We start from the raw sequence: 18,948 nt of genomic DNA on the forward strand, positions 1-18,948 counted from the left end.
TTTTTGTACAAGTCTTTTTCCTTATTATCTCTTTGGGGTATAATCCAAGCAGTGCTGTGGCTGGATCAAAAGGCAGATAGTCTTCTAAAGCCATTTGGGCATAGTTCCAAATTGCCATCCAGAATGGTTGGATCAGTTCACAACTCCACCAGCAATGCAATAATGTCCCAGTTTTGCCACATCCCCTCCAACATTCATTACTCTCCCCTGCTATCATATTAGCCAATCTGCTAGGTGTGAGGTGATACCTCAGAGTTGTTTTGATTTGCATTTCTCTAATTATTAGAGATTTAGAACACTTTCTCATGTGCTTATTGATAGTTTTGATTTCTTTATCTGAAAGTTGCCTATTCATGTCCCTTGCCCATTTATCGATTGGGGGATGGCTTGATTTTTATAAAATTGATTTAGCTCCTTATATATTTGAGTAATTAGACCTTTGTCTGAGTTTTTTGTTATAAAGATTTTTTCCCAATTTGTTGTTTCCCTTCTAATTTTGGTAGCATCGGTTTTGTCTGTACCAAACCTTTTTAGTTTAATGTAGTCAAAATTATTTATTTTACATTTTGTGATTTTTTTTCTTCCTCTTGATCAGTTTAAAAATCTTTCCTTTCCCATGGTTCTGATAAGTATACTATTCTGTGCTCACCTAATTTACTTATAGTTTCCTTCTTTATATTCAAGTCATTCACCCATTCTGAGTTTATCTTGGTGTAGGGTATGAGATGTTGATCTAGGCCCAATCTCTCCCATATTGTTTTCCAATTTTCCCAGCAGCTTTTGTCAAATAGTGGGGTTTTGTCCCAAAAGCTGGGTTCTTTGGTTTTATAAAAGGCTGTCTTGCTGAGGTCACTTACCCCTAGTCTATTCCACTGATCCTCCTTTGTGTCTCTTCACCAGTACCATATTGTTTTGATGACTACTGCTTTATAGTACAATTTAAGATCTGGTACTGCTAGGCCACCTTCCTTCATATTTTTTTTCATTATTTCCCTTGATATTCTTGGTCTTTTGTTCTTCCAAATGAACTTTGTTATAGTTTTTTCTAATTCATTAAAAAAGTTTTTTGGTAGTTTGATAGGTATGGCACTAAATATGTAAATTAATTTGGGTAGGATGGTCATTTTCGTTATGTTAGCTCATCCTACCCATGAGCAATCAATGTTTTCCCAGTTGTTTAGATCTAGTTTTAATTGTATGGAAAGGGTTTCATAATTGTGTTCCTATAATTCCCGTGTTTGTCTTGGCAGATAGATTCCTAAGTATTTTATATTGTCTAGGGTGATTTTAAATAGAATTTCTCTTTGTAACTCTTCCTACTGTGATGTGTTGGAAACATATAGAAATGATGATGATTTATGTGCGTTTATTTTGTGTCCTGCAACTTTGCTAAAGTCGTTGATTATTTCCACTAACTTTTTAGTTGATTCTCTAGGATTTTTTAAGTAGACCATCATATCATATGCAAAGACTGATAGTTTGGTCTCTTCATTGCCTATTTTAATACCTTCAATTTCTTTTTCTTCTCTAATTGCTACAGCTAGTGTTTCTAGTACAATCTTAAATAATAGAGGTGACAATGATTATCCTTGTTTCACTCCTGATCTTATTGGGAAGTCTTCTAATTTATCCCCATTGCATATGATGCTTGTTGATGGTTTTAGATATATACTGTTTATTATTTTTAGGAAAGGTCCTTCTATTCCTATACTTTCTAGTGTTTTCAGTAGGAATGGATATTGTATTTTGTCAAAGGCTTTTTCAGCATCTATTGAGATAATCATGTGGTTTTTGTTGGTTTGCTTGTTGATGTGGTCAATTATGTGAATGGTTTTCCTAATGTTGAACCATCCTTGCATTCCTGGTATAAATCCCACTTGATCATAGTGAATAACCCGTTTTACTAATATTCTGTCTAAGATTTTTGCATCTATGTTCATTAGGGAGATTGGTCTGTAGTTTTCTTTCTCTGTTTTTGATCTACCTGGCTTTGGAATCAGTAACATATTTGTGTCATAAAAGGAATTTGGTAGGATTCCTTCTTTGCTTATTGTGTCAAATAGTTTGTATAGTATTGGAATCAGTTGTTCTTTGAAGGTCTTATAGAATTCACTTGTGAATCTCTCTGGTCCTGGGGATTTTTTCTTAGGGAGTTCTTTGATGGCTTGTTCAATTTCTTTCTCTGATATGGGATTATGGGATTATTTAAGTATTTAAGTATTCTATTTCTTCTGCTGTTAATCTAGGCAATTTATATTTTTGTAAATATTCATCCATATCACTTAGATTGCTATATTTATTGCCATGTAATTGGGCAAAACAGTTTTTAATGATTGCCTTGATTTCCTCTTCATTAGAGGTGAGGTCTCCCTTTTCTTCTTTGATACTGATAATTTGGTATTCTTCTTTCCTTTTTTAAATTAGATTGACCAGTGATTTGTTTTAAATCAGTCCCCCTTGTCCCCTCCCTTGTTTTACTACCCTTTTCACCTCCTCCCTTCACCTATTATCATTTTTTGAGGCCTAATGAATTCCCTCCCCCGACTGTTCCTCTCCCCTTATGAGCTCCCCACCCCATTGCCCCCCTTGATTTATCTTTTCTAAATTTATCCTTAGGGTTAGATAGAATTTGATATCCCAATGTATCTAGCTACTCTTCCCTCTCAGGATTACTTCCACTGAGAGTAAGGTTTAAATATTTTCTATTAACACTCTCTTCCTCTCCTTCTTGTAATAGTATTCATCCCTTCCCCTTCCCATGTCATCTTTGTGTGATATAGATTATCCTATTTTTCTTATTCCTTCAAGTTACTCTTGGTGCCATCTTCTATTCCCCCTCCCCAATTCCCCCCCATATCATTTTAGACCATTTAGTAATCCAACATCTCCTTATTACTAATTCTTCTAATTATTATAATAGTGAGTACAAATTTTTTTAGAATTACACATAATATTTCTCCATATAGAAATACAAATAATTTGATCTTATTGAAGCCCTTAAAGAAGCAAGTTTAAAAACAAGAGTTTTCTTTCTTTCCCCTCTTTCTTATTTACCTTTTCATGTTTCTCTTGGTTTTTGTTGTTGGATATCAAACTTTCCATTTAGTCCTGGTCTTTTCTGTGCAAAGACTTGGAAATCTTCTATCTTGTTGAATGCCCATACTTTCCCCTAGAAGTATATAGTCAGTTTTGATGGGGAGGTGATCCTTGGTTGTAGACCCAATTCTCTTGCCTTTCTGAATATCATGTTCCAAGCCTTGCAGTCTTGTAGTGTGGAGGCCGCCAGATCCTGTGTGATCCTGATTGGTGCTCCTTGATATCTGAATTGTCTCTTTCTGGCTTCTTGTAATATTTTTTCTTTAACTTGGAAGCTCTTGAATTTGGGTATCATATTCCTGGGCGTTGTCTTTTCAGGGTTTAGTGTAGAGGGTGATCTATGAATCCTTTCAATGTCTATATTGCCCTCTTGTAGAACTTCAGGGCAGTTTGATAATTTCTTATAATATGGTGTCCAAATTTCTATCAATTTCTGATTTTTCAGGAAGACTAATAATTCTCAAGTTATCTCTTCTAGACCTTTTTTTTTAAATCTATTATCTTCTCGTTGAGATATTTCATGTTTCCTTCTATTTTGTCAGTCTTTTGACTTTGCTTTATTAATTCTTGCTGTTTCGTGAGATTATTGGCTTCTACTTGCTCAATTCTAGCTTTTAAAGACTGGTTTTTGGCTATAATCTTTTGGTTTTGGCTATAAGCTTTTTCAATCTGGTCTATGTGGATCTTCATGGCTTCCAGCTGGTCATTTCTGGTCTTCAATTTGCTTATCGTTTCATTTGATTTCTGAGCCTCAATTTCCAATTGTGACATTCTGCCTTTTAAGCTCCTATTTTCTTGCAAGATCTCTTCCATCTTTCTCATGATCTCAGATTTGAACTCTTCAGAAGCTTGTGACCCATTTTCATTTTTGGGGGAGTGTTTGGATGTCTTTAATTGTTTATCCTCCTCTGTTTTGTGGTGTTTTTTTTTCTGTGCAAAAGTTGTCAAGGGTTAAAGCTTTTTTCTTGGTCTTTTTGGTGGTTATTTCCTGGGCTTTGCTTGGCATCATAATGTTTTCTCAGCCAGAAGTCTGAGTAAGGCAAACAGACTCTCTTTGTATGGAGCTAAGGAGCAGTTTTTGCCTGAGGCCACTTTGCAAGTCTCCTGGCTTTCACTGTCTGCTAGGCCTTTGCTGTCTGCGGCCCCTCTCAGCTTCACTCCTGTGCCCACAGTCTGCCCTCCCCAGCCTCCTGGGGTCTCTAGTCTAGCTGTTTTCAGGGTCAAGCCCCTGTGGTCCTAGTCAGCTGTCCAGAGCCTGGAAATCGGCCCAAACTTGCTCCTCCACTTGGGGTTTTCCCCTGAGTGTCAGCATGCTGCCTCTGCCTCTCTCAGCCCCACTCCCGTGCCCAAGGTCTGTGCTCTCCAGCCTTCTGGAGGTCTCAAGTCTTGCTGCTCTCAGGGGCAAGCTACTAGTGGTGCCAGTTAGCTGCCAAGAAGCTAGATTTTGCGCCCCCATTCACTCTAACTCTGGTGCACAGCCTCTGACTCTGGTACTGTGGTTGGGGTGGGGGAGGGTTGATCAGCTTGAGTTTTGATGGGAGCTATTTCCCCCCCCCTTATAGAGTGGAAGTTCCCAAATTCCAGGCACCTTTGATACTGTGCCCTATTGTGGGGGCCCTTCTTTCATCTGGATTTTTTGTCCTTTGGAGGCATACTATATTGGTTGGTTAGGAGAGAAAGTCACCCTGCTTCTACTCTGAAGCCATCTTAACCCAGAGGCCTTAGTATTTTTTTAAAGTGCCCTTCCAAGAATGTTTTTAAAAGTATAAAATAAAATATATAGGGTTATAAAGGAACTGGCTATCTTGAAGTACAGTTACAAAATTTTTAAAGTTCATAGATCCTTTGCTAAGAACCGTAATGAGGGTTTATGACTGAATCTGTAATGGAGGTTGGTAAAGCTGTAAAGCAGTCAAGAAACCAAATAGAATAGTCACAAGTCACTGGAGGTACTGGATGTAGGGAAGACAAGTACCCAGTGCCTAAGCCAGCCAAGGGATTGATGTAATTTCCCTTGGTAAGGACTAAACCCCTTTAAGGTGATTTCCCTTCAGCCTCTGATCTGGCTGAGGAAGTAACTCCTATTGGTTGGTAGTGAGATTAAACAAGAAGGGAAGTGTGGTGCTTCCTGTCTAACAATAATGGAGTTACTGTGTCTTTTTCTCTTAGAATCTTGAACAGCAGTCACTATTTAGATCTAAGATGAAGGTAGGACACACTAGTTCATAAATTAAACTAAGGATTTGTTGAATAAATTGGTTAAGGAAAAGGGATTGGAAAGTGGGTTAGGAAAACTATGAAACTAGTTTAGTACAGCCTTCTAGATCTAAACTCAGGATGTTGATAAACTCCTTGCTATGATCTTCAGCTGTCCCAAGGGACCAGCCCTTGGGCAGAAATAAAATGATCTCTTGATGGTAAATATAAAGAAATCTCTTGTTAGGGAACAATCAGTATATCAGTTTGATGTTCCTATTTGGTCAGCAATGATCTTTAAAACCTGCCTGGCCTAGGAAACTAAAATCCCATGTTCCACCTCCCCCGACCACCCGGATCCCACCCAAGGGGTACAAGTGAAGGTGAGAAGAGAAGTCGGGAAAAGAGCCCAGCCCTGGGTCTCCAGGCCTTTATATACCCTGGATCCAACTGCCAGTTGGTACTTGCCCTATGGCTCATGCCACGGTCAATATTCCAACCAGGGCAACTGACAGGTTGCCCCAAGAAAATATGGCAATATTATTTCTATATTACAGAACTCCTAACAAATACAATATAATTTCAGGAAGGAAAAAATGTATTACTGGGGACTAATAATTTTTAGATGAGGTTGGAATACTTCACAATCTTGTTCCATTCTGCATTTCCAGATTTATCTTAAGGAGAAAGGGGAAGGGAATAAGTATTTAGCTATTTCTTACTATCTGTTATGCCCCATGCTAAGGTTTTGGGTTTTTTTTTTTTGTTTGTTTCTTTAACAGAGGTTAAGTGATTTGCTCAGAGTCTAGTAAGTATCTGAGGTAGATTTGAACTCAGATCTTCCTGATTAAGACAAGTGCTGAATCTTCCATGCTACCTAGCTGCCCCTCTCATTCATTTTCTATGCTTACAAAACTGGCTGGCTTGCTGTTTCTCAAACTTGGCATTACTACATGCCTAGAATTTACTCCTTTCTTATCACCACTTAAAACTCCTAGCTTTTTGAGCTTTGGTTTAGATACTCTGACCTATGAATAAATGAAAAAATAAAATAATTTATTAAACATTTACTATATTCAATAGAGAAAAACTGCAACAATCCCTGATCTAGAGGAGTTTCCATTCTAATTGCTGTAGATAACACACGGAAGAAAGTTCAATTGCAGGGCAGATGTAAAGGAGTGGAAGTCCTAAGGGTGAACCTGTTGATGAAATGGCAATGGTCATTAGGTAGTAGAGATGACAATGCATGGACATGCCAAGGCAGAGAGGGAGGGCAGATCTTAAGACCGAATGAGCTTCCATTTTATCAGAAAGAATGAAGTTGTTGGATCTCATCACACAACTGCCAAGACAAAAGATGGAAAGCAAGAGAGGGGAGGCGATCCTCAGCAATATTGGTCCTTTCCTTCACAAGATCATTGGATCAACCAGAGGATCCCTTAGAGGAATTGGGTGCCCCAGTCAATGTGGTTCTTTTCACTCCCCAACCATACCAGCTGGGCAGCCTTTCCTGCTTTTTCTATATGTTAATTCTAAATCCCTCCTCCAGCTATATTACACTTACTTGTGTAAATGTTACATCTCTACCTTACTCCCAATTCCTGTGCCAAGTGGAAAATAAGCTCCTTGAAGGGCTACACTTTTGTTTATCTTTCTATATCCAGTGTCCATGGCAATATCTTGTATGTAAGAGATGCTTCTTTTTGTTGGATAAAAATAAAAATTCTGAGAGAAAGGGATAGGGGGAGAATACATTCTTGAAATTGGACTTAAGCAAGCACAAGGAGTTTAGGGATTGGATTCTTTCAGGAAATGGAGTATTAATTTTTTGATGTTTGCCAAGTTTAGTAGGATTGATGGCAATTCCTCCAAATGATGCTTTCCTTTTCTTTGAAAGGAGAAACATATCCTACATTACTTTTTCCCTTTTGTTTTAGGGATATGCCAAAGCTTTGAATGGATTTGTGAAACTGGGTCTCATCAATAGAGATGCATACCCTGCCCTTAGTCCTGAGGCCTCACCTATCACCTGGGTAAGTATCTGACAAGTTGTATGGCGCCAGCAACTGGCTGGTCAGGTTTTTTTATGTTAAAAATATTTTTTGTCTTTCCATTGTGTTGACAGTGAAATATTTAGAGAAGGACAGTTTTTCCAAAAAAAAAAATAAAATTAGAAAAAAAAATGCAAAACTAACCTTGAATGCTCAGTGCCGAGATCAACCTTTCTACTCCTTTGACATTATGGAAAGGTGCTTGTTAGTTCTAGTTTGTAAATTCTAATGTGTCAGGTTGCCCCTACCATGGTTCCTATGGTAACCACCCCTCAGTTCTTCTGTCTTTCTGGAAGAGAGATGCATTGAATCTCATACAGCTGGAAGGCAAATGCCTTTTCCAGTGGTTTCATTGATATACCTCCAGAGATAAGTCCTTTACATAGTTGATCTTGGAGCCAAAGACATTGTAGCTCAGTTTCCTGTCTAGATCTTGATCTATGGGAAACAATGCACGTCTTATTGGGATTGGAGTGAGACTGGGTCTTAAGGGAGCATTAATTCTCCCTTCTCCCTTTCCCATTTTCCCATCAAATTAATTGGGCCCATAAATGCAGCATAAGAAAGCATTTGTTCAAACACACTTCTTGAAAAATGGGCAGAAGGATGTCTCTGCGTCAGTATTTTTCTTTCTAATACAATATTAATAGCATCCTTTTAAACTCTGAGAGAGAAACTTTTATAATCCAGTCTGACCTTGGTCTCAGGTGATAGCCAGATCCTATGAGATTCAGTTTTTGTTGTGTTTGTAGTCTTCTCAAGTCTTTGTTTTCTTTGCCTTTCTTTCTTTGTAAAAATAATGCCTTTGATTTTTTATAACATTCTTAAAAAAAAACACCTCTATCTTCTGTCTTAGAATTGATACGAAGTATTGATTCCAAGGCAGAAAAGTGGTAAGGGCTAGAAAAGTGGGGTTAAGTGACTTGCCAAAAGTTACATGGCTAGGAAAGTGTCTGATGCCAAATTTGAATCCATGGTCTTCTGTCTCCAGAACTAGTACTCTATTTACTTAGCCATTTAATTGTCCTTTAGCATTCATTTTTTAGGAATAAATTTTCCCTCTCATTGTATTTTATTTTTAAAAATTTAAACATCAGACAGGAAAGGATTTAACTGTAGAATATGAGAACTGAAAAAAAAATTTAAGATTTTATCTAGTTCAGCATTTTTTAGGTAAGGAAGCTGAATTGTAGAGAATATAAGTGATTCACTCAAGGCCATACAGCTGGTTAAATTCAAAACAAGCCATTGATTTCTTTTTTTTTTAATATTTTATTTTTTTAGAAACATTTTCCATGGTTACATGATTCTTGGTTTTACTTTCCCCTTTACCCCCCTTTCACACACCCCCCCATATCCAATGAGCATTTCTACTGGTTTTAACATGTGTGATCAATCAAGACCTATTTACATATTATTGATAGCTGCATTGGTGTGGTCATGGTTGGGGATGTAGATGTGATTTCTGCTAATCTTCCCCTCTCCAATCCCCCCCTTCCCTCTAAAAGTCCAGAGAAAGAAAAAAAAGAAAAAACACACCTTGTAGCAAACATGTATGTTAAGCAAAATGGCTTCATGTAGTGGCCACGTCAAAAAAAAAACCCCATCTCTTTCTGTAATTTTGAGTTTATCAACTTTATATCTAAAGAGTGGTAATATACTTCATCAAGATCCTTTAGAGATGTGGTTGATCATTGCATAATTCAGAGCTGTTTTTTTTTAACATTCATTTTAAAATATTTTCAATTCCAAATTATCTTCTTCCCTCCAGCCCCTTCCCAACCAGTGGGAAGGCAAGGAATAGAATACTCATTATACATGTGAAGTTGTGTAAAACACAATTTCCATGTTAGCCATGGAGTTCTTAAGTCTTTCAAAGTTATTTTTATTTTACAATTTTGTTGTCCTTTTGTAAATTATTCTTCTGGTTCTGCTCACTTTAGTTTGGATCAGTTCTACAAAAAGTTTTCTGAAATAATATATCATAATTTCTTTTTTAAATTACATATAGAAACAATTTTTAAAATTGTTTTCTACATTTTGCAGTTCAGATTCTCTCTCTGCCTCTCTCCACCCCATCACCAAAGCAGGAACTGGTCTGTTAGCGGTTATCCAAGTGTTTTCATGCAATATATATTTCCACATTCCCCAGAAAGCACATATCACACATACAATAAAAAACTAATAAGGGGGCAGCTGGGTAGCTCAGTGGATTGAGAGCCAGGCCTAGAGACGGGAGGTCCTAGGTTCAGATCCGGCCTCAGCCACTTCCCAGCTGTGTGACCCTGGGCAAGTCACTTGACCCCCATTGCCTACCCTTACCACTCTTCCACCTATAAGTCAATACAAAGAAGTTAAGGGTTTAAAAAATTTAAAAAAAAATTAAAAAAAAACCTAATAAAGGAAATAAGGTGAAAGATGGCATGATTTTATTTGTAATCAGATTCCAATAGTTCATTCTTTGGCTATGGATAGCATTTTTTTTTTGTCATGAGTTGTTTGGGGTTATCTTGGGAGCTTGTTTTACTGATAACAATAATTTGATCATCATACAATATTTCTTTTACTGTACATAATGTTCTCCTGGTTCTGATCACTTGACTTTGCATCAATTCATATATGTCTTTCCAGGTTTTTCTGAACTCAATCTGTTCATCATTTCTTATGGCTCAATGTTATTTCATTACAATTCTGTATCATCACAACTTGTTCATCCATTCCCCAATTGACATCCTCTCAGTTTATAGTTCTTTACCACTACAAAGAGAGCTGCTAAAATATTTTTGTACAAGAAGGACCTTTTCCCCTATCTCTGATGTCTTTGGGGGTACAGACCCAGTAGCATTGCTGGGTCAAAGGGTATGCATAGTTTTATGATCCTTTGAGTATGGTTCCAAATTGTTCCAGAATGTCCAGAATGATTAAACTAGAGTCCCATTGTATTAGAGTACCAACTTTTTCACCTCCACTCCAACATTTATCATTTTCCTTTTTGGGGTTAGCCAATCTAATGGGAGTGAGATAGTGTCTCAGAGTTATTTTAATCTTCATTTCTCTAATCAATAGTGATCTGGAACATTTTTTCATATGACTAAGGATAGTTTTAATTTCTTCCTCTGAGAACAGCCTGTTCAAATCCTTTGATTATTGATCAATTGCAGAATACCTTGTATTCTTACAAATTTGACTTACATCATAATTTCTTATGGCATAATAATCTTTCATTATATTCAAATGCCACAATTTATTCAGCCATCCCCCAGCTAGCCAAGAGGCAATCTAAAGCACCCCCTTTGATTCTAATCCTTTGCTTTTCTTCTTTTTGTCTTCCTTTTAATTCTCCCTTCTAGATCAGAAAGTTTGTTTTGCTCATGTACTCCCATTTTTTTTTTCAACAAACCTGGGCCTTTTCAACAAGCTTGGTCTTTGCTATTGGCTACTATAGCAGCAGTTTCTTACTGTGTGCATGCTCAAACTGGAGGTGGTCTGGAAGGGATTTTGTGGAGTTTCAAAAATATCTGAGAGAGGATGTTTGATATACTTGAAGGAACCATTGCTTTGGGGCCCAAAGATCTGGGTTCCAGTTCTGACAGTATTACCTTTTAGCAATGTAACCTTGGCTAAAGCACTTAAATTTTCAGGACTTCAGTTTTATCATCTGGAAAAGGGAGATAACAATAACCACCCTACCTACTTCAGAGGAGTATTGTGAAGGAGATATTTATTATGTGTAACACACTTTATTAATGGTAAAATGTTGTATAAATATGTACTATTATTAAATTATACATTAAATTTCTCTGTAATATATGGTTTATTATAGTTCATTACTTTGTTGCTGAAATATATCTTGATGGTGTACTTCATGGTGTTTTTCCTTCATAAGTTATTTTTATAAACAGAAGAAAGATTAATTCTTTTTATAGTTATACAGTTTTTAAGAATTGTATATTTTCATACTTAGTGATGCTTTTTGGAAGTGTAACTGAAAGGAAATGCTTGGAATAGTCATTTGTACTTTTTTATACTTAAACATTAATTTAGGATTTACATACTTATTTTTTTGTAATCAGAAAGAACTACTCTGTGAGTTGGTTGGGATTTCACCTTCCTCCTCTCCTGATGTACTTAAGGAAGCTGTCTACAAGAAACTGGATGGGGATGATATTCAGTTGCAGGCCATAGAATGGTAGGTAGTTTTCTGTGATTCTTGATTCTTTAGTCTGACCCATTCAATAAAGAAAGCATACAATTTAAGACATTTAGATTTACTATTCCAATTTACATGTTTCCTTGTTCAATTATATTTCATTTCATAGTAAATTTGGAGTGAAAAGCAAAAGAAGAGAAATTCACATGTTATGATGCCATTTGGGATATTAGAATCCCTTTCCTATGTCGTTCCTGAAAAATGCCAGCTTAATACACTTTCAGTTCAATTTATTTCCCTAAATATTTGTTGATGACAAATTATATGCAAGGCACTGTGCCAGCCTCTCCCTATTGACTCCCTTTAGTATTTATTGGCATATATCCTAGTTAAAAATCTGGGACAACACAACTTAGCAGCTATATTTGTTGTTGTTCAGTCATTTCAGTTGAATCTGACTCTTCATAACCTCATTTGGGATTTTCTTGTCAAAAAATCTTAGAGTGGTTTGCCATTCCCTACTTTAGCTCATTTTACAGATGGGGAAACTGAGGCAAACAAGATGAGGTGACTTGTCCAGAGTCATATAGCTAGTGTCTGAGACTAGATTTGAATTCAGCCAGATGAGTCTTCCTGACTCCAGACACAAGACTTTACCTACTGTATCACCTAGCTGCAAAGCAACTCTATTTAACAAAGGCTGTCTAAATTTTTAAGATATCATTAGGTAGGTGTTGGATTCAATTATGTCCAAGTGTCCTTTCAGCCCTAAATCCTATGATTTTACAAATCCTGAAACAATGCACAGTTAGCATGCCTTAATTGAATTTAAGGGGGTACTGAGTGGTCTGATTCTGTTTCCAAAAAACCAAACTAAACAAAACCAAACTGAGTTCTTCATTGTGGCAAAGCTTATTTAAAAGTACCATCCCCCTGGGACTTTCACCACTCAGTGTAAAAATCAACTAGTCCGGTCCAAAAATCTCCATTTTGGGTGGAATTGAGAGGTGGTATGACATGAAGAATCAGACACGACTGAAATGACTGAACAGCGACACTGTGGACAGAGTGCCGCACTTGGGAACCAATGGGCCAGCGTCCTGATTTAGACATTTACTAGCTTGTAAACCTTGGCAAATCATTTCATTTGACTTTTTAAGCTTCAGCTTCCTTATTGGTAAAATGAAGCAATTAACATTGCCTCCCACTGTGTTATGAAAACCAAAGGCAGTAATTTATGTAAATCACTCTGCAAATCTTAAGACATTCTGTTTGGATGATTTCATTGGTGAGGGAATTCCCCTTACCAAATGAATATTGGCAACCATACTAAAAATCATAGTCTTAGAGAGTCCCTGGACTACTAAGAGAATAATTGACTTCCTCAAAATGGCGCAGCCATGATGTGCCATTTGTTGTTCAATTCAGTCTTATCTGACTCTTCCTGACCTCTTTTGGGATTTTCTTGGCAAAGATTTTGGAGTAATTTGGTATTTTCTTCTCCAGCTCATTTTACAGATGAGAAAACCAGGATGAATGGTTAAGTGACTTGCTCAAGGTTTCATAGCTAGTAAATGTATGAGGTTGGATTTGAACTCAGGTTTTCCTTTTTCCAGGCTCAGTAAACTGCCCTCTGTGTCATAGAATAAATTTAAGCCCAGGTATTGCTGGTTTCAAAGCTGGCCCTACCCACAAGACCATACTGTCTCTAGAAGAACTTTTAAAAGTATTTGTTGTTGTTATTAGAGGAATCTGAGATCAAATTTAGGAACTAAACTAAAGTAGCTTTCTTTCTTTTTGCACAGGTTTGGTTTATTTGGTGATGAACAAGTCCCCAGAGCGGGGTCTCTAGTGGATGCCTTCTCTAAACATTTGGTGATGAAACTTTCCTATGGTATGCAATATCATGTTTCCTAAATATTTGTAAATGAAGGACCTGTCAGTAAATAAACATTTACTAAGTACCTACTATCTGTCAGGCACTGTGCTAAGCATTGGAAATACTAAAAGAGGCAAAAAAAGATAATCTCACCCTCAGGGAGCTCAACATTTAATGAGTGAGACAAGGAAATAAATGTGTACAAACAAGCTATTTACAAGATAAATAGGAAATAATTAACAGAAGGAAGGCACTAGAATTAAGAAGGATGAATAAAGACCTCCTATAGAAGACAGGATTTTACTTGGAACTTGAAAGAGATCAGGGAAGTTGGGAAGCAGATGTAAGGAAGGAGAGCATTCCAGGCATGAAGGACAGCCAGAGAAAATATCCAGAGATGAAAGATGAAGTCTATTGCTTGTGGAACAGCAAGAAGGTCAATGTCACTGTATTGAAGTCTATGTTATGGGGAGTAATGCATAAGAAGACTAGAAAGTGGGAGAAGTAGGGGGAAGTGAAGAAGGGCCTCGAATGCCAAACAGAGAATTTTGAATTTTATACTGGAGGCAGTAGGGAGCCACTAAGATTTATTGAGGATGGGTGGTGATATGATTGGAGCTGCACTTCATGAAAATCACTTTAGTAAGTAAATGGGGGATGACCTTTGAGGGAGTCAGACACACAAATAAACAGATTATTTCAATAGTCCAAGAATGAGTGATGAGGATCTGTTCAGTGTAGTGGCAGTATCAGAGGAGAAAAGGAAATGTATTTGAGAGATATTGCAAATGTGAACTCAACAGTTCTTGGTAACAGATTAGATATGGAGATGGGGTGAAAGAAAGTGAGGAACTGAGGATGGCAGCTGTGCTGTAAGCTTGCAGGACTGGGAGGACAGTGTTGTCTTTGGCAGTAATAAGGAAGTGAGGAGGACACTCTGGGGGAAAGATAATGAGTTTTGTTTTGGACATGTTGAGTTTAAGTTGTTCACTGGACTCCAGTTCAAGATGTCTGAAAGGCAGATCGAGATGTGAGACTGGAGGTCAGCAAAGATATTGGATCAGGATAGGAAGATTTGAGAATCATCAGCCTAGAGACAGTAATTAAATCCACAGGACCAAGTGAAGAAATATAGAGGGAGAAGAGAAGAGGACCCAGGACAGAACCTGTGGGACACTTATGGTTAAAGGGGGTTATCTGGATGAAGACCCAGCAAAGAGGACATAGAAAGAGCAATCTGATTGATAAATAGGAGAATCAGAAAACCAAGAGAGAATAGACTCTCAAGACAGTGATCAACAGGTTACAGAGAGGCCAAGAAGAATGAGGACTGAGAAAAGGCCATTGCATTTGGTGATTAAGCCATCATTGGTAATTTTGGAGAACATTTCAGCTAAAGGATGATGTGGGAAGTTGAATTGAGTTTAGAAGTGGTCTAGAAGTGAGTAAGAGGAGAGAAAGTTAGGTAAGTCTTGTTGAAAACCTTTTCAAAGAATTTAACCACAGAGTACAGAAGAGATTATAGGACAATAGTTAGTGGGCCCATTAAAGGTGGGTTTAATGGGTCAGCTATAAAAGTTACAAAGGTCAGAGATCGGATTTGAAGGTTGGACCAAAGCAGGAGGAATAAGGAAATATATAAAGGGGAAAGAGACTCGGGTTATTTTTACAAAGGAAAAGAAAGTAGAAATATGGATTGCAATTTGTGATGTAAAATACATGCCTAGAACAAGGCAATTGATAATCCTGTTGTACTTAACACTGGACAGACAACATCTAGACAACTTTGTTCAGTTCTGAGCACTTCATTTTAAGAGGAAACATCAATGAGCTGGGGCATATCCAGAAGAGAGCATCTGGAATGGGAAAGGTCTTCAGAATCATTTCATATAAATTGAATAAACTGGTTTTTTTTTAGTTCAGAAAAGAGAGCTCAGTGGAATACCTGCTTTTAAACATAGGGAAATTTGTATTGGGAAAGAGGTATTTGATTTATTCTGTGTAACTCCAAAGGAAAGGTTCAAGACCAACAGGTCCAAGTTATAAGGAGACATTTCTTTACAGTATAAGGAAGAACTTCCTAAATCTAGCTTTCTGAAAATGGGCACAGTGGAGAGTGCAGAGAATCTACCTGAGTTCAAATCTGGCCTTAAGTACTTTTTAGCTATGTGATCCTGGACAAAAGTTCCTTGTTTGCCTCAGTTTCTTTATTTGTAAAATGAGCTGGAGAAAGAAATGGCAAACCACTCCAGTACTTTGACAAGACCCCAGTTAGGATCATGAAGAGTTGGGAACAACTAAAACTAGTGAACAACAACAAAAATGGAATGGCCTTTATGAGGCAGGAAGTGCCCTGTGATGGCCTGTACACAAGCAGAGGCTGGATGGGTACTTGGAGGTATTGTAGGGAAGATTTTTGCCTTGAGTAAGAACTTCTTTCTTTTTTTAAAACGGTTACATTTCTTCTTAGAATCAATACTATGTATTGATTAAAAGGCAGACGAGTGATAAGAACTAGACAGTGGGGGTTAAGTGACATGCCTAGGGCCATACAGCTAGGAAGAACCCAGAATTGAACCCCAGACTTCCCATTGCTAGGCATGGCACTCAAACCACTGAACCCCCTAACTGCCCCTCAGTAAGAATTTCTTAAAAGCATTAAATGAATCTGGAATTTCCATACATTCAGCAATAACAAGTATTTTTTAAATTCCTGTTAAATACTAGCACCATGCTGGGTGCTAAGGATAAAAATTAAAAAATGAAACATTCTATGTCCTCAAGTTTAATTTCTTTTGGGGAAGGGAAATACAACATGTACACAGATACATAAATATGAAGTAATTTTATGGTTTGGGAAGATCATTAATTGAAGATAAGTCTTGGGGAGACATCCAAAAGGCTATGTAATAAAAGCCTACTTGAATCTGTGGCCATGCTGTGCTGACATTGAACTGATTGTCTCCTCTGGATAAAGTCAAATTGATAGAAGATTAGGTTTCTACTCAGAGTTTTCACTTTCTTATTGGGCTAAAAGAACAATATTGATATTTGTTGAGACACAAAGTATCTGAAAGAAAAGGGAAATAAAGGGAACAGAAGTCAAACTGGTCAACAAGTCACTTAGAAAAATGTCAGAATTCTGAAATGAAAAGTACGGAAGATTTGAATGGTATTTCCTTTTGTTTTTAAGGTCCTGGAGAAAAAGATATGATTGTAATGAGAGACAGTTTTGGTATACGGCATCCTTCTGGTCATCTAGAACACAAAAATATTGATCTTGTTGTATATGGTGAGGTCAATGGATTTTCAGCCATGGCTAAGACAGTTGGTTTGCCAGCAGCCATGGCCGCCAAGATGATACTAAATGGTAAATTGTATTCTTTGTATGCTTGAATCAGATGTGACATACCTTTGGGGGGGCAGCAACTGTATTCTGCTTCTCATGTGCTGTGCACCCATTATTTACCAAGTAGAACACCAACGTTATACATTCAATTCACTGAGGAGTTTCAGAAGAACCAAGAATTATGCACTATTAGATGCATTTTTTAGTAGTTACTTGCTTTATCAGCTCTGGAAATTAGTGATTAAAAATCACAGCAGTGAATATTAATATTTTCTTTCATCCCATTATATTGGTGAGTTTGTGGAGCTGTTTCCTCCCCCTTTATATTTTGTTATGAAGCCTATTTTCCTTTGTTTAATTTTGAAAAGGAGAAAAGAGGGTATGGTAGATGATGTAAAAACAAAAGACATCAATAAAATGCATTTAAAACTTTAAATATTTCAATTTCCTTTTCATTCCCCTGTACAAGATCATTCAACTTGTTAAACAATCATGAATTGAATATCTAATAACACTAACTCATTTATATAATCATTTAATGTTTACAAAGCATTTCTTGATAACCTATCTGTACACTTAGATAGTGTATTGTTTATTTATCTTTTATTGCTAAGGAAATAACCTTAAAATTGAATTTTTTCAGTTGAATTATTTGCCAATGGGCAATGTAATTCTGATTCTATATCTTGTGTTCATCCTACTATACCACATACTATGCAGACTCCCTAGATGAGAATATGTTCCTCATCTCCCAGTAAGGTCCTCGAAAGGAAACAAACTCTAGAGAGAATTATAAAATAACACATCAGCATGGATATGACAAAGATGCGCCAACAGTGTAGGTGACCACTGATGAAATATGGCAAAGAAGTAATCAGGAATAAAGTCATCAAAAATGATTTGTTAAGCTTAGTGAAAATAAAGTAAAATTGATTCTTTCCCCCCCAAAGTAGTTGATCACTTAATAATATATTGAGTTACTTAAAGTCATTTGGAAAGTGACAGTGCCTCCCACATAGTAGGTTCTTAATAAATGCTTGTTTCCTTTTCTCCTTTGTTTCCTTTTCTGTATAGATGGTCTTGAGGAATAATTCAGATTGATCAGGGAGTGAGTGATCCTGTCAGTTGCTGACTTTTTTCTCTCCACTGCACTGTCTAGTAACATGGATAGGTCTTGCTAAAAGATCCTATTGCCTGAAATCAGTCACCTGAAAGTCCCAGTATTAGTTTTCCACTGTAGAATTTCCTAGAAAATATTGAAACAACTTCTTAATTAACTAGGTCTCTAATAGTTCATCAACTTTGAGTTTTAGCAGAAGGGTGCTTTATATATAAAGATTCTTGTCCTAGTTCCCCAAATACTAATTATACATTTTTTTTCTTTCAGGAGAAATTAAAGCAAAAGGCCTAATTGGGCCTTTTACAAAGGAGATCTATGGACCAATATTGGAGCGTATTAAAGCAGAAGGCATCATATACACAGTTCAAAGCACCATCAAGCAGTAATTGAGAAAAACAAACAGTATAATTATATCTACCGGGGGTAAAACTTACCAAAGAGTCCCAAACCTTTGTGCCATTAGCATGCTTCCAAATGTACTTTTTTCTGCTATTATGTACAATGACATATTTTTGATTAAGTGAAAGGAGTAATAGTTGTGAAAATGCAATTCCATTTTTCATGCCAATTCTTTGATACATGAAATTCTACTAATTGTTAGAGAATGTAATGTTTTTTAACCATGGATTCCTTCCTCTGTATATATAAAAATGAAGATAAAATAGATCTTCATTAATTTATTGTACATTTTTGCTGAATCTTTTAGGAATTCATTTCTCTAGGTATATGAGCATATATTTTTCCAGTTGGGGGTTTTTAGCCAGAACATTTTTCCTGTTTGCAACCATATTTTTATATTTTTTCAAGTCAACTGAATTGGTTTTAGATTACCTATCTATAAAACTTTTAGGTAATGCTATTTTTAGATTTCATTTAAAGACTTATATTCTCACTATAAACATCCCTTATTGTTGTGTAACTGAGGAGATAGATCCAGAGGAAGATCAGGAGAGTTCTCAAATTCAAACAGCTTAGTGGAAGAGCCCATGCTAGAATGCATGTCTTGTGGCTTCTTGTCTCAATTCTTCCTTTTTCTCTATTATACCTGCCCATGGGATGTTTCATTATGCCCAATTCTCTGTTTAGTATAATTCATAATGCAAT

At 36.7% G+C, this 18,948-nt stretch overlaps 1 protein-coding gene across 1 annotated transcript in view; it reads left to right on the forward strand.

Annotated features, from left to right (window-relative positions):
* Window positions 1-18,940, forward strand: part of AASS (aminoadipate-semialdehyde synthase) — a 69,300-nt gene extending 50,360 nt beyond the window's left edge. Inside the window, exons 19-23 of the mRNA XM_044679995.1 lie at window positions 7,233-7,328; window positions 11,420-11,535; window positions 13,302-13,390; window positions 16,569-16,745; window positions 18,112-18,940. Coding sequence (XP_044535930.1) covers window positions 7,233-7,328; window positions 11,420-11,535; window positions 13,302-13,390; window positions 16,569-16,745; window positions 18,112-18,230 — 597 coding nt within the window. The 3' untranslated portion in view covers window positions 18,231-18,940. The remainder of the gene's footprint in view (window positions 1-7,232; window positions 7,329-11,419; window positions 11,536-13,301; window positions 13,391-16,568; window positions 16,746-18,111) is intronic.
* The last annotated feature ends 8 nt before the right edge of the window (window positions 18,941-18,948 follow it).

This window comes from Gracilinanus agilis, chromosome 5, assembly GCF_016433145.1.
Source record: "Gracilinanus agilis isolate LMUSP501 chromosome 5, AgileGrace, whole genome shotgun sequence".
NCBI classification, from domain to species: Eukaryota; Metazoa; Chordata; class Mammalia; order Didelphimorphia; family Didelphidae; genus Gracilinanus; species Gracilinanus agilis.